The 13,204-nt window shown below is 45.4% G+C and overlaps 1 protein-coding gene across 1 annotated transcript; it reads left to right on the top strand.

The window, feature by feature from the left end:
* Window positions 1-502: 502 nt before the first annotated feature.
* On the top strand, window positions 503-4,816 carry AZGP1 (alpha-2-glycoprotein 1, zinc-binding; the record flags this gene model as incomplete). Its single annotated transcript, XM_084250172.1, has 4 exons — window positions 503-569; window positions 2,344-2,604; window positions 3,579-3,854; window positions 4,488-4,816. 4 exons carry the CDS (start codon window positions 503-505, stop codon window positions 4,814-4,816), a joined length of 933 nt encoding a protein of 310 aa, XP_084106298.1.
* Window positions 4,817-13,204: the final 8,388 nt, after the last annotated feature.

The raw sequence follows: 13,204 nt of genomic DNA, 5'->3' as shown, positions 1-13,204 counted from the left end.
TGACGGAGGTGGCAGAGGCCACAAAGGGTGCCAGTGACCCCTCAATGCAGGCCAGACACCTCTACGACTACTGCTGGGGTAAGGGGTGATCTGGCAACACCCAGACCCCCCTACTGAGCCTAAGGTGAGGATGGGCTGATAGACTGGAAAGTGACATGTCCCAGGTATCTGCCATTCATCACACCGCCCTCTGCCCACTGGCATCCCTTCCCCTGGTGGATACACAAGTGCCAGTCTTCAGATCTGCTGTTTCAACTTGAGATTTGTACACCGTCTGTAGACACTGAGCATGACCTCAACCCAGCTTGGCTGGGCATCCTTTTCTCTTAGTGTGGGGAGGAGCCTGTCCTCCACTCTCATTGGCCATTGGTTTCTCCTCCCCTGTGCTGGGCACAAATCCCAGCCATTCTCATAACTACACCTGGCTCTACCTCCAAGTAATCTGCTCTGAGCTCCAGGAACTGAGGCAGTCCAGAAACTTCCAACAGGCACAAGAGGCACAATGGTCCCTGTCCTGTTGTCCCTCCTGTTCCTTCTAAGCCCTGCTGTCCCACAGGAGACCCAGGATGGTGAGTGGGGAAGCAGGGTTGGTATGAGGAAGAATGTGGCGGGGGGTGCATGGTGTGAATGGGATAGATGGACTAGGAGAGGGTGTTTGGTGCAGCTGGGAATCCCAAGTGAGCTGTAGCAGTGGGTAGCCACACACTTCCACAAGCATTCAGGGAGTCTCTGGATTCATGCTAAATGAGACCTTAAGGAATCAGAATCTAAAACTTATAATTTACAGATGAACAAAACTAAGACTCAGAGAGGTAAAGTAACCTAGCCAAGGTCACACAGCCCAGCATAGAGCAGGAACCACACAGGTAGAACTTTTCTACTCTTCCTTCCCTCCTTCCAATGTCCGATTCATGGGAAGAGTGAACCCAGAATATAGGGCAGGCGAACTGGAGGTTTGGTTCTAGAAGGAAACCCATCCCTTCAACCCCAAAAACTTCACTACAGTGAGCCCAAAAAGCAAATGGTCAGAAGACTAGGCTGTAGAGCTTAGAAAGAATCAGAGTCATTTCTAGGACAGGAGAATGAGGCTGTTTTTGTAATACTAAAGTTCAGGAATAAATGTAAGCTAAACTGCACAAATTTAAAATTCATTGCATTTAGAAGTTGTCGGAGTATGTATTTTATATTATTTTTATGATAACCATATTTAGAATGTTAATCATATCCTATACCGATATATTAGACAGATATCTCAGAGAAACAGAACTAATAAGATATATATACAGAGAGAAAGAAAGATTTATTTTTAAGAATTGATTCACACAATCATGGGAATTGGCAAATCCAAAATCATCTGTAGGGCAAGTCAGCAGGCTGGACACACAAGAAAGAGTTGATATCACAGTCTTGAGTCAAAAGGAAATCAGGAGGCTATCCCTTCTAGTTTGGGGGCTCTCAGTCTTTTTTCTGGTGGCCTTCAACTGATTAGATGAGGCCTACCCATATTATGGAGGATAATCTGCTTCATTCAAGGTCTACTGTCTTTTTTCTTACGGCGTTCAACTGATTAGATGAGGCCCATCCACATTATGAAGGATAATGTTACATTTGGAAATAAATTAGCTATAATGATTCAGTATTTTAACTAGGAAGCTGCTAGATGTTATATCATGTGAGTGCTATCATGAATTAATTGTGGAAATGTTCCCCTTCTCCCATCCCTGACTCATACCAAAATGCAAGTTACAACCCTAGAAAATCTGAGATCCATACTAGTATAACCTTGTATCAATCCATCTATATCATTTCTGGAATTTTCTAGTAAATTTCCCTTCCTATACATTCTAACTATATGTATTTGTTGAATAAGATCCTTAGGCTATGTTCCAGGAACAAAAAAGTTTTTAGTGACTTAACCAACAAATGTTTATTTCTAGGTCATGTAAAGTTGAATACAGACTAGGCAGTTTCCCTTCCCTCCGGGGTTGGGGGGGGGGGTGCGGGCGGGGCGGACTCAGGAATCCAGACCAGACTGTTTATATCCTGGGACACTTCTGTTTCATCCTGTGGCCTCCAATGTCATCACCTAAAGGGAAGAGAAACAGAGGGGGCAAACTGAGATGACAAGAAAGACAACACGTCCAGTCACAATCCCTTTTGACAGAACTCAACAAGGTCCCAAAATACCTACGAGGAAACCAAGTACAGTCCACATGACAGCTGGGTTAGAGCCAGGGAGGAGGAGGCCCAGTGCCCAGACCTCTTCTCCTGGCCCTCTGCTGCCTACCTTGGGACTTCCCTGCATGGACCCCACACCTCAAAGTCTTCTTTCCTCTTTTGCAGAACATTATTCTCTGAGTTTTCTCTACACTGGGTTGTCCAAACCCAGTGTGGGTTTCCCCAGCTTTCAGGCAATTGCCTACCTCAACGACCAGGCCTTCTTCCGCTATGACAGCAACAGCAGGAAGGCTGAGCCCCTGGAACCATGGAGCCAGCTGGAAGGAATGGAGGACTGGGAGAAGGAGAGCCAACTTCAGAAGGCCAGGGAGGACATCTTCATGGAGACCCTGAAGGACATCATGGACTATTACAAGGATGGAAAAGGTCAGTAGCCCACAAACTGCTGGGATAGACGGTATAACTCAAGAGGCAGCCCAGCAACTGTGAGGGGAGAGAGGTTAGTAGAAGGGAAATCCCAGAGGACAAGCAAGTATAAGTAGAAATACAGTGACATTTCTGTTCTCCCCACCCCACAACATACCTGCTTTCCTCCCTCCCCATCACAGCCCTCACCCTCACTCCCAGGCCTCACTCACACAGGAAGTGATGTCAGAGTCAGCTCTTACCCAAGCACATCTGACCTCTCAGCTCCACACCCCTACCCATCTGAGGTGGATCCACTTTAGAAGGGTTCGCACTCACCATGCCCAGGGAAACACTCACACCGCCCAAGTGCTGGGCCACTCTTGGGGTCGGGCCGCCCATCACGGTCTCACAGTGAACACCCTTCTTAGTTACCTGATCTGAATCTGCAAAACCTGGAGTGCTGAGCTTTACATCCAAGAGATCCCATGAAAGCTAGAACACAGTCTGGCTTCCTCTTCCCTGGAGCTGCATCAACAAGACTAACTGAAATGAAATTTGTTGGATGAGAGAAAGTACCTGGCCCAAACCATGGCCCATACTAGGAGCGCAGGAAGAATGGAATTAAAAACCATAGAGAGAGGGGCAATGGAATTATAAAGATCCTCTTGTCCATAAGGAGCAGGCTTGGGGGCGCGGGGAGGGGGTGGGCAGAGTACTGGAGAATTCAGAAAGAAAGCACAGGGCTCATAATCTCTATAAGGTTACAAATAATTTCTATTAACTATCTCACATCTCAGACTGACCTAAAACACCAAACCATGTGCGCTTCCTTCTCTGTGTCTGCTGTATGCCTGGCTAAATCTTACCAAGATAACGATGTGGGCTTAGATTTCAAAAACCTCTCTTCCTGTGGGCCTGTCTCCTGTCGTGTGAGACTGAGACAGAGTTGAAGCCAAGCTCAGTGACTCCCATGGGGTCGGGGGAGGGTGCAGGGTCTCACACCTTCCAGGGAGTGTTTGGTTGCGAGCTCTGGAGCAACCAAAGCAGCGGAGCCTTCTGGAGTTACGCCTACGACGGACAGGACTTCATCAAGTTTAACAAGGAAATCCCAGCTTGGGTCCCCTTGGACCCAGCGGCTGTGAATGTCAAGCAGAAGTGGGAGGCAGAAGCGGTCTATGTGCAGCGGGCCAAGGCCTACCTGGAAGAGGAGTGTCCCGGGATGCTGCAGAGATACCTGCAACACGGTCAGAAGTATCTGGACCAGAAAGGTACCCACCGCTTCCTCTGCCCTCCCCTGACCCTCCAACCCAGCTGAGAAAGGCCAAGGTGATCTTGGGCTGGAAGCTCAGGCAAACCCTGCCATGGCTGCTCTCTCGTGATGCCTCCTGGCTGGGCAGAGGAGAGAAGCCAGGTGTGCTCTCTTCTAGAGGAATGCAGATGAGCAAGTGAGGCAGAATTGATGGCCACCAGCTGAGGTTTTGCTTTGAGAACGAGAAAGAGGGTAGTATGGCAGGGAGCAGTGAAGGAGCCGATGGATGGACAGAAACAAAGACAGAACTAGGGGCAGAGCAAAGACTAGGGGATCGGGGAGCCACAGAGCCCACGCCAAGGTTTGCTGGGGCTCAGGGGTGAGAGAGAATACAGGGGGCATTCACATCTTCTTGCTATTAGAAGTCTAAATAGACTATGGGGTGGGAAGGAGGCAAGAAAGTCAGCACAGACCTCCATGACACGACAGGGAAGGCTCAGCCTTCCCTGATCTTGGTAGCTTCCCTGGGAAGGCAGATACAGAACTCAGAGCCCTGCCTGGCTGACAGCTCGGGTGTGGGGACAGGGTGGGGGAGATGAGAACAGGAAGAGGCTGCCCCAGGCCTCCATAACCACACACGGTGCCCCCACAGATCCTCCCTCAGTGGCCCTCAGCAGTCACGCGGCCCCAGGAAGTACGAGGACCCTCAAGTGCCTGGCTTATGACTTCTACCCACGAGGCATTCGTCTGCACTGGAGTCAGGATGGTGTCACGCAGGAGACCAAGTCAGGGCAAGTGGTTCTTCCCAGTGGAAATGGCACTTACCAGGCCTGGCTGGTGTTGGAAGTCCCCCCTCAGGTCAAAGCCCTCCACGCCTGCCACGTGGAGCACATCACCCTGGACCAGCCTCTTGTTGCTGTGCTGTGGGACAAGAGTCAGGGGGCAAAGGCTGCAGAGGATGTGGGGACCCAGCCCCAGTAGCCACCCTTCCTGCAGGCCAGGAGTGCAATGAACTCTGGAAATCTCCGCCAGTGTCACTGGGGAGGCCCAGGAGGCAGTGCGAAGGGGCAGGGCGGGTCTAGAGAAAGAAGACTCCACTGCTGGAGACGAAACTGACTCATTGCCAAATTGCCTTGTAACACCTTGTAACACTTGTTATCTAATCTATAAAATCAACAACAATTACCTCTTCTAGTGCACAATACAGAAAACATTTTCAAACTAAGAAATGCTATAGAAATGTGAGATTTTTATCATTTGTCCCATCCTCCCACCCCTGCCCCACAGCGTTTGATCCCTCAGCTTGGCATCTACTTCAAGCAAGCAATGTTTACTTACAAACTCTTGACCTGGGGCACCCAGTGTAGCATGGACTGGACCACCAGGTCCCTCCGGCAAGGTTCCGGCACCAGCCCCTGGTATCCCCTGAATGTGAGGTCATAGAATCCTGTGATGCCCTTAATACCAGCCCGAGACTCTTCTGTACCTCAGTTTCACCAGCACCCCCTCCCTCCCTGGGAGACAGCACCCTCCACTCCAGTTGACTGAGCTTTCCCACCCTGTGACAATGGCCTTGCGATCACAGACCACAGCTCATCAGAGGGGGTCCCCTGTAGAACGCATGGGGAAGCAGGCGCGGGCCCTGATAGTCTTGGACTCGCTCCAGGTTCACTTGAGTGTGTTTTTTCATCTTAACTGACTCATCCATCACTTTCCACAGGTTTGAACCCCAAAAGACAGAGCAGAACTCTCACACCTGACTTTTTCTTAAGCCTCACCTGCCCTGAGTGTCTTTTCCTTCTGTGAGACAGAGCCTTCCTTCACCCCACTATGGATTTCTCCAGCGCCAACCTTCCATGCCAAGTTCCTTAATTAAGAAAATCATTCCCAGTCTTTAGAATTCTGAGCCAACTTTCCTATTATCCTTGAAAGTCTAAATTTGAAGGCTACGCTTTTTTTGATCCTTTGATCCAATTTGAAATTCAAAGCTGAAAAACAACTTCTTTAGTCTATCGTTTTGAAATCCACATTCCCCCTGACGGTATATATATATATATATATATATATATATATATATATATATATATATATATATATCCATTAAGAGGGCTACAAAAAAAAGTCAAATAGTCAAGAGAAAAAAACATAGTGATTGATATTTCAAAATAGTATTATCCTGTGAATAAATAAAGGTAACAAGTGACAGGAGGAAAATGTGAGCTCAACATGGAAATCTAAAGTGCACAAGAACAGGCCAGGGCTAAGGCTGGAATGTGAGGTTCCACTCCAGAGTGACAGAAGAGATTGGGGGGCCCACCAGGAGAGGAATCTCAGGAGACTGAGTCCTGGTCACCAATCCAACCCTCACTGCCTAAACCCAGATGCTTCAGATGAGAGAAATAAATCCTTGTCTGGCTGAAGGCTCTCTTTATCATTCACAAATGCCAAGCCTATATCCTAATCAAATACAACATGCCACAGGCAGGTGCTGCTGTGATCCCTGTATTTTCTATTGAAATAAATGCTTAGACTTTTGAAATGGCCTTTACTTAAACTGAGGCAGAGCCAATTAAAAGAAGAGAAGATCAAGACAAAATGTTTTATACTTTGTGATGCTGCATAGGGACCATCCATGCAGACTTATTTCTTTAAACCAGAGTTGTCTCGCTGGAAAAGTCTGCTTGTCTATTCACAGTTGAAAGGAAGTATGGCAGCGTGAGGGTGACCCCCAAATATTTTCAGTATACACCCTGTTCTACCTCCATGACTGTTGACAGCAACACCGCAGTGATAAAGAAAAGAAACAGGAGTCGTGCAGCAGGCAGAGAAGGGGGTCAAAATGAACACTGGATGTTGGGCTTTAGGGAGGGTGAGTTCACTGATTTACTCTGACTCCCACCCATGGCTCCAACCTTAACAAGGCGTTGTTCCACTGATCAGTCCCTGGGGTGCAAAGTACATCAGTCACTGGCCCCCTGGCATTCAGGTCATACCTTGGGATGTATACCTATTGCCCCAGGGCCATCAAGCCTCCTGCTCCGTTCTCACTTGAAAGGAGCCTTCTACGCCACACCCACACACTACGTCCCATTAACCTTGCCTTCACATCCATCTATCCAAGCCTCATTTTCACTGTGCTGTCCATAGGTGCCAGCTAGACTCAGACACCTGCTGAGGGAGCAGTGGGCTTCTCTGGACCCTCAAGTACTCAGCACCCAATCCTTATGTGCAGGATCTTAAAACACTTTGTTTGGGGCCAGTGTCATATTTCCTTCTTATGCTAATGGGAAAAACTGTTTTCTGGATTCAGGAAAGAGGTTTCTGCCCTAGGGGATAGGCTCAGTTGCAGTTTCAAGATAGTGCCACGAGAGGGCACTCTGCATCCTGCTAACGGATTGGAGAGCCTGCAGGATTGCAGCGAGCAGCGGTGAGGAGGGCAGAAGAGTACATTTCTCTTCACCTGTGTTTTTTGGCCTCTTCTCACTCTGTTATCACACCTGTCTCCTAGCCTTTCTACTCGGATGCCCCCAAAACACCTCAAATCACAAGAGCAAATTCCAGCACGATCTTCCTGAATTCACCCCATACCCAAAGACTCCAAAGCTCTTCCTCCTCCTTTTCCTCCCTTCCTCATCCTCTTATTCCCTACCTCCTTCTGGTCCACCTCCTTCCTTCTTATTCTTCTTCTCAATTAGAGGCCTCTCTATCCTCCCAAACACCCAAGACAAGACCGTGGAATCAGCTACCTTCCATCCTACCCGATGGCCATTCTGAGATGTCACCAAAGCCAGATGATGCTCTCACTCTGACCCATTTCTCCACCCAGACTGCTTGTGTCCCACTAGGCTTTGATCAGAGATTTTGGGGTCCTCCCAAGTATCCCCCGTTTCTGAGCATCTTCAGTACTCTGAGTAAGATCACATCATTTCCCTCTTATAAGGTAAAATAAGGTGGAAACAACCCCTGTCCATCAAAGGGTGTAAATGTTATAGGACAGGGAGAGGGGCAGCCCAAACCCCGCAAACCTGCCTATTCTAAATGGGTTCTGCCATCCGCCGCATCAACACAAAACATATGAGACTTTAATGGGAAGGAACTTTAATAAAACTAGGAAACAATACAGGTAAGGCAAAGAGTCTAGTTTCTAAGTGAAGCACCCAAAGTTACCCGTCCCCTCGTGGGTAAAACTCCATCCATATGGGATCGGCCCAGAGCAAGGCCCCAAAGCCTGCCACAAGTCTAAAGCATCTTCCAGTGGGGACCCACAGAAAAGAGTCAGAAACAACCAGACAAGCCCGGAAGGAAAAGAGCAAAATCAACATCAAGATAAAAGCTGCCATTGTCACCTCCCCATGGGTCTCACCCACATCTGTGTCACCAGTCCACAACCAAAAGACAAGCGCAGTTTCTTCACGTGTCTCTAGGCTCCATGCGCCTCCTCCAGGTCTCCTGGCTCCATCCTGCTTCCTTCCTCAGTCTCTTCTGCAGCTTCTCCTCTTCCTACTCAGCTCCACCCTCCCTTGGGTGGGGCAGGGAACCTCCCCCTTTCCTGGGGACCACCCTGTTACAATCCCCCCTTTTAATTTTTATTCCACCATATCTATGGTGGCACAGATCTCATGGTGTAATATTAGGAGACAGTCTTTTTTTTAGGGTTACAATGTGTGTAAAAGAAGCAACAATTAGTCAGCAGCATTGTCCATGAATGTCCAGTATGACAGTTTCATTACTTAAAAATAGTCCATTATCCAAGCCAAAAGAAAAAAAAATCTGGAGCATTGGCTAAAACAAGACAGCAAATATATCAAAATCACAGGGAAAAAATTTTAAAATTGGTTCAACTTATGCAAAAACGAATTCTCTCAACCTTGATCCCAAACTTTTTAACAGCATAGCAAAAGTTTGCAAATTAAATTTACTTTTAAACCATTTTTCCTATTTTTGCATAAAATCACAGGGCAGAAAATAACTAACAGCAATTTTTTAGCTGGCTTTGTTGAAATACTCCATACAGGATCAGAGCGAACCGGTGGCATCCAGTCGATGTATGCTTCAGGTATAAAGTTGGTCTCATCAGACTCCACCTGGGCTTTCCTCTTCTCGAGGGTACCAGGGCATTTTCGTTGGCCGGGTTGTCCAGTCCTGCCAATGGAGGCAAGCTTCCTCACCTTCTTTGGAGGTCTCTGGAACCCTACAAACAAGGCAAACAGGTTCTCCTCTTCTTGGTTCAGCTCTTTTTCAACTGTTTGGAAGAACTCCACACAAAGCCACACAATCAAACCATGTCCAATTTTTTGTTAAAAAAGACAAAATCCCTATGGAAGTTATGCAAAAACAGACTCTGAGATAAGTAGTAAAAGATTACTACCACTATATTTATGCTGTGTTGGTATCAAGGGGAGAGAAAATGCAAACACAAGTTAGCTTTGCTGGAAAAAATTGCAACCTTGTTGTAGATCCTGGTTACTCAAAACAAAACAAAACAAAACAAAACAAAACTTTGTGGATTGAGGACAAAATGCATAAAAAAATTACCAGTATTATGTCAAAGAAAACTTGTAAATGTCAGGTGTATTTCCAGGTCTATTCAGTCCTTTGTAGGAAATTTTTTACTCTCAACAGTTTCATTAATAGGAATTTGTTGAGATCTTTTCTCCCTATATTTCCAGAAACAATTTGTGTAGATGTGAAACAATTGAATTATACAATATTACAAGGTGACAATCACCATTGACAATTTACATACATACCAGATACTGAGAGGTTTTTTCATACACATTTTAGAAAACTACTGTTAACATTTTGTACATACCAAAGTTTTACCATTTTACCAAGTGACAATGCTTTCCTTCCAGTTTTACTTTATTAGGTAAAAGCCAAATAGAACAAATTCATCTAATGCCTTCCCAGGAGGAAAGGGAGAAACTTTGTGGAGTGTCTCAGGAGCTCTACTGAGGTTCCACAAAATTTCCTTGCATCAGTCAAATGACAGGCTACCAAATTTGTACTTGAATTTAGATTTTGGGAAGCTTTGCCATAAATATCAGAAAATTAACAGAAATAACAATATTCAATTTGCCATAAATATCAGAAAATTAACAGAAACAACAATATTCAATGTCTATGAAGGCACCGGCTTAGTTCAGTAGCACAATGTTGACAATCAAACAATAACCTTTGTGTTTACTCATAACTGGAGACTCTTTTTTTTTTTTAACATTTATGGGCACCATGTATACCAATTTTAACCTCTAGAGGCCAAGACAGTTAGACACAAGGACATACAGACATACAACATGTAGACAAAGACAGTTTTTTTTTTTTTTTAGTTATGCCACGTGGAATATGTTAGGTAACTGTAGTTTTACTCCATAGGCTCAGAAAAAAAATGTCAAAGTCCAAAAAAATGTGGAGTGTTGCTGGCAGAAAAATTTCCAGTTGTCATTCTACAAACCTAAGACTTTGGAAATAGGAAGGAAAAGTTTTATTAATCACTAGAGTTACATGGCCTTGTTTATAACCTTAGGGTTTTTAGTGTTGAAGACTTTTTATTAGAAGTCAATCCTAGGGTGTTCTGTACAGCAACTGAAAGAATAAAAGTTAACTTTTAAGCAAAAAGAGTCATTTCTTGTTAGCCACCAAGCAGGCACTCCTTGGGTTTCCTGGAATAGAACCTGAAAAAGCAAAATCAAAATATTAGTAATTAACTTTCAATTAAAAGGAGTCATTTCCTTACTTTTGTTAGCCACTCTGGGACAGAAGTTGAAAGAGCAGATTAAACATTTAAGCACAGATTACACCTCCCCCACACTAGGGAGGGACAACAACAACACAGGTATGAAAACCTGGTACAGTTACATGATGCACCCTAAAGAGTGCTTTCCATAACAGACCTTCCTCAGTAGGAAGCAGAAACTTAGAATATTCTCTTACACCAGCAATTGAACAAATTCAGTATTCAAAATGGCAAACATGGCCAAAACAAATTGTGTAGACAAAATTCACAGCAGCAAATCCTTTCAGACTCAGACAAAATGTTGTTAATTTTTTGATCCAGACTTTGCAAAAATTCAAGTTATCTCCAAGAATCCATCAAGGATACCAGCAATTACCAGTTACTGCTTAAGGCTACTCTTTCCTTAACACCCAGGCATACATTTGCTAATTTAAACACCACTGCTCTACAATTGGCTTGCAAAATCCATCAGGCAGAGAGCAGGAAGTAGCCAAAGACAAAGCAACATACCACTGAAGAACCATTATTGCCTTTAGAAATGCTAATGAGACAGCAGAGATTACAAAAAGAAAGAAAAAAAAAGTTCCAAAGTCCTAGCAACAAGAACCTCTGAATTTTACAAAAGCTCGCCAAGTGGCCTCACACGCCATCTCTGATCTGGCCACATGGTCCAATGTACTGCCTAATCTATTGAGTAAAACTGGCACAGAACAATTTGCACAAATTAAAATCTCTTAGCAAGTCACTACAAACAAATTACACACAAACACACACCACCCTGTTACATAAAGATAAGAGAATGTGGTGTATAATATGTGATGCTTAACATTTAAGTCAAAGGGGACTCCCTGGTGGCCTAGAGGTTAAGTCTCAGCGCCACCACTGCCATGGCCCTCTGCCCTGGCAGCCTGAGTTCTGTGGCTGGCCAGGGAGCTGACCCACATGGCCCAGGAAGACCTCTCCTCTCTCACCCACTGCTCCCCTCAGCAGTGTATTTCAGGGGATCCACTTGTTCTGCTTCCCACTCTGTCTAGGGTGAATCCTCTCACCTTCAGTCCATTTAAAATATTTTTCTCCAGAGCAGCTTTTCTAATGTTTCTTTAACTTGAGTCAGAGCTGGAAGCATCCCACTGTTGCCACAATCTTTTCTGAACTCTTCTTTGCATATAGGGCAAAACATATATAACATAAAATGTACCATCTGAACTACATTTAAATGCACAGTTCAAGTGGCACTACCTGGCAACCACCATCCTAATTTTTGTCTCTGAATTTCACTACTCAGGGTCTCAGGGTACTTTGTATGAGTGAAGTCATTCAGTATTTGTCCTTCACAGATTGGCTTGTTTCACCTAGCCTGATGTCTTCAAGATTTATGCATTGTGTAAGAAGCCTTACTTTGTAAGGCTGATAATATTCCACTTTGGGAAATATCACACTTTGTTCATCCACATATCTCTCATGCCACTCAGACTGTCTTCATCTTTTGTTTCTTTTGAATGATGCAGCTATGACCCTGGGTATACAATATTTCAAATCTCTGCTTTCAGCTCTTTGGAATATATAGCCAGTACTAGAACCTCTGGTGTTGGGGTTCGGTAAGTGGGGTCCTTAGTTTCCTCTGAGGCTTTGGCAGAGTTTCCTATTCAGTGGCACATGATGAGTTTACAAAGGAAAAAGATACCTACTTAGACACAAATAGGCAAAGGCTGCATTTTAACAGGACAGATTTATTAGGAAAAAGGAGGCGCCTGCATAGACACAGGCAGGCAGAGAGCTGCATTTGAAAGGGGCAGGTTTAATAGAAGAAACGCCTGCATAGACACAAGGGGGCAATCTTGGAACAAGATCTGCGTTTTGCCAGAGCAAGATATATCTTTATATAGTGTTCTTTAGGGGATTCGTTCCTTTGTAGAATTTTACCTGTTGTGGTGTCCATCACTTCTAAGGCAGTTGCTCTGTAAGGACTGGTGTTTCCTTGCAATGACCCACAATTCGCATATCCCACCTCCTGGTCTATCCCACCTCCCTACAGACCTTCCATTGTTGAATTAACCCTCTGAGGCCAGGCTTTCCCTCACCCTTTGGGATAAACCAGAATAATAATCTGCCATGCTCCAACTCTTTAACAGAAATTTAGTGCCTGGATGTATTTTATTTTATTTTATTTTTTAAATAACATCTCAATTGCTTTGTTTTAAGATTTTATTTATTTATTTATACAAATACTGGATACAGTCAGAAGCGTGGGAGGGTGAGAGAATTCACCAGAGCCAGAGAGGGGAGCAGAACAGGCAGACTGAGGAACTACACTGCTGAGGGGAGCAGCGGGCATGACAGGAGAGGTCTGCACGCCATGTGGGACCCTCCTCCGATGGCCGGGGATCGAACCGGCGCTGCAGAGGCTGAGGGCAGCTTCGCAGCCCTGCGCTCAACCGCTGACCACTAGGGGAGGCCCGCCTGGATGTATTTTAAATGGTATTTGTCCTCCACACTGTGTTGCTGGACTCTACGTCTAGTTACTTTATTTTACTTTGCTTACCCTGGAGTCGGGCCCAAGCCCCGGGAGCAGGGGCCTGGCCTTCTACTAATCTGGGGAACCACGGAGACGCAGAGCCTCCGGAGTCCTAGAG

Source organism: Talpa europaea (assembly GCF_964194135.1).
Source record: "Talpa europaea genome assembly, chromosome: 12".
Lineage (NCBI taxonomy): Eukaryota > Metazoa > Chordata > Mammalia > Eulipotyphla > Talpidae > Talpa > Talpa europaea.
This window is presented reverse-complemented; position numbering and strand designations above follow the sequence as displayed.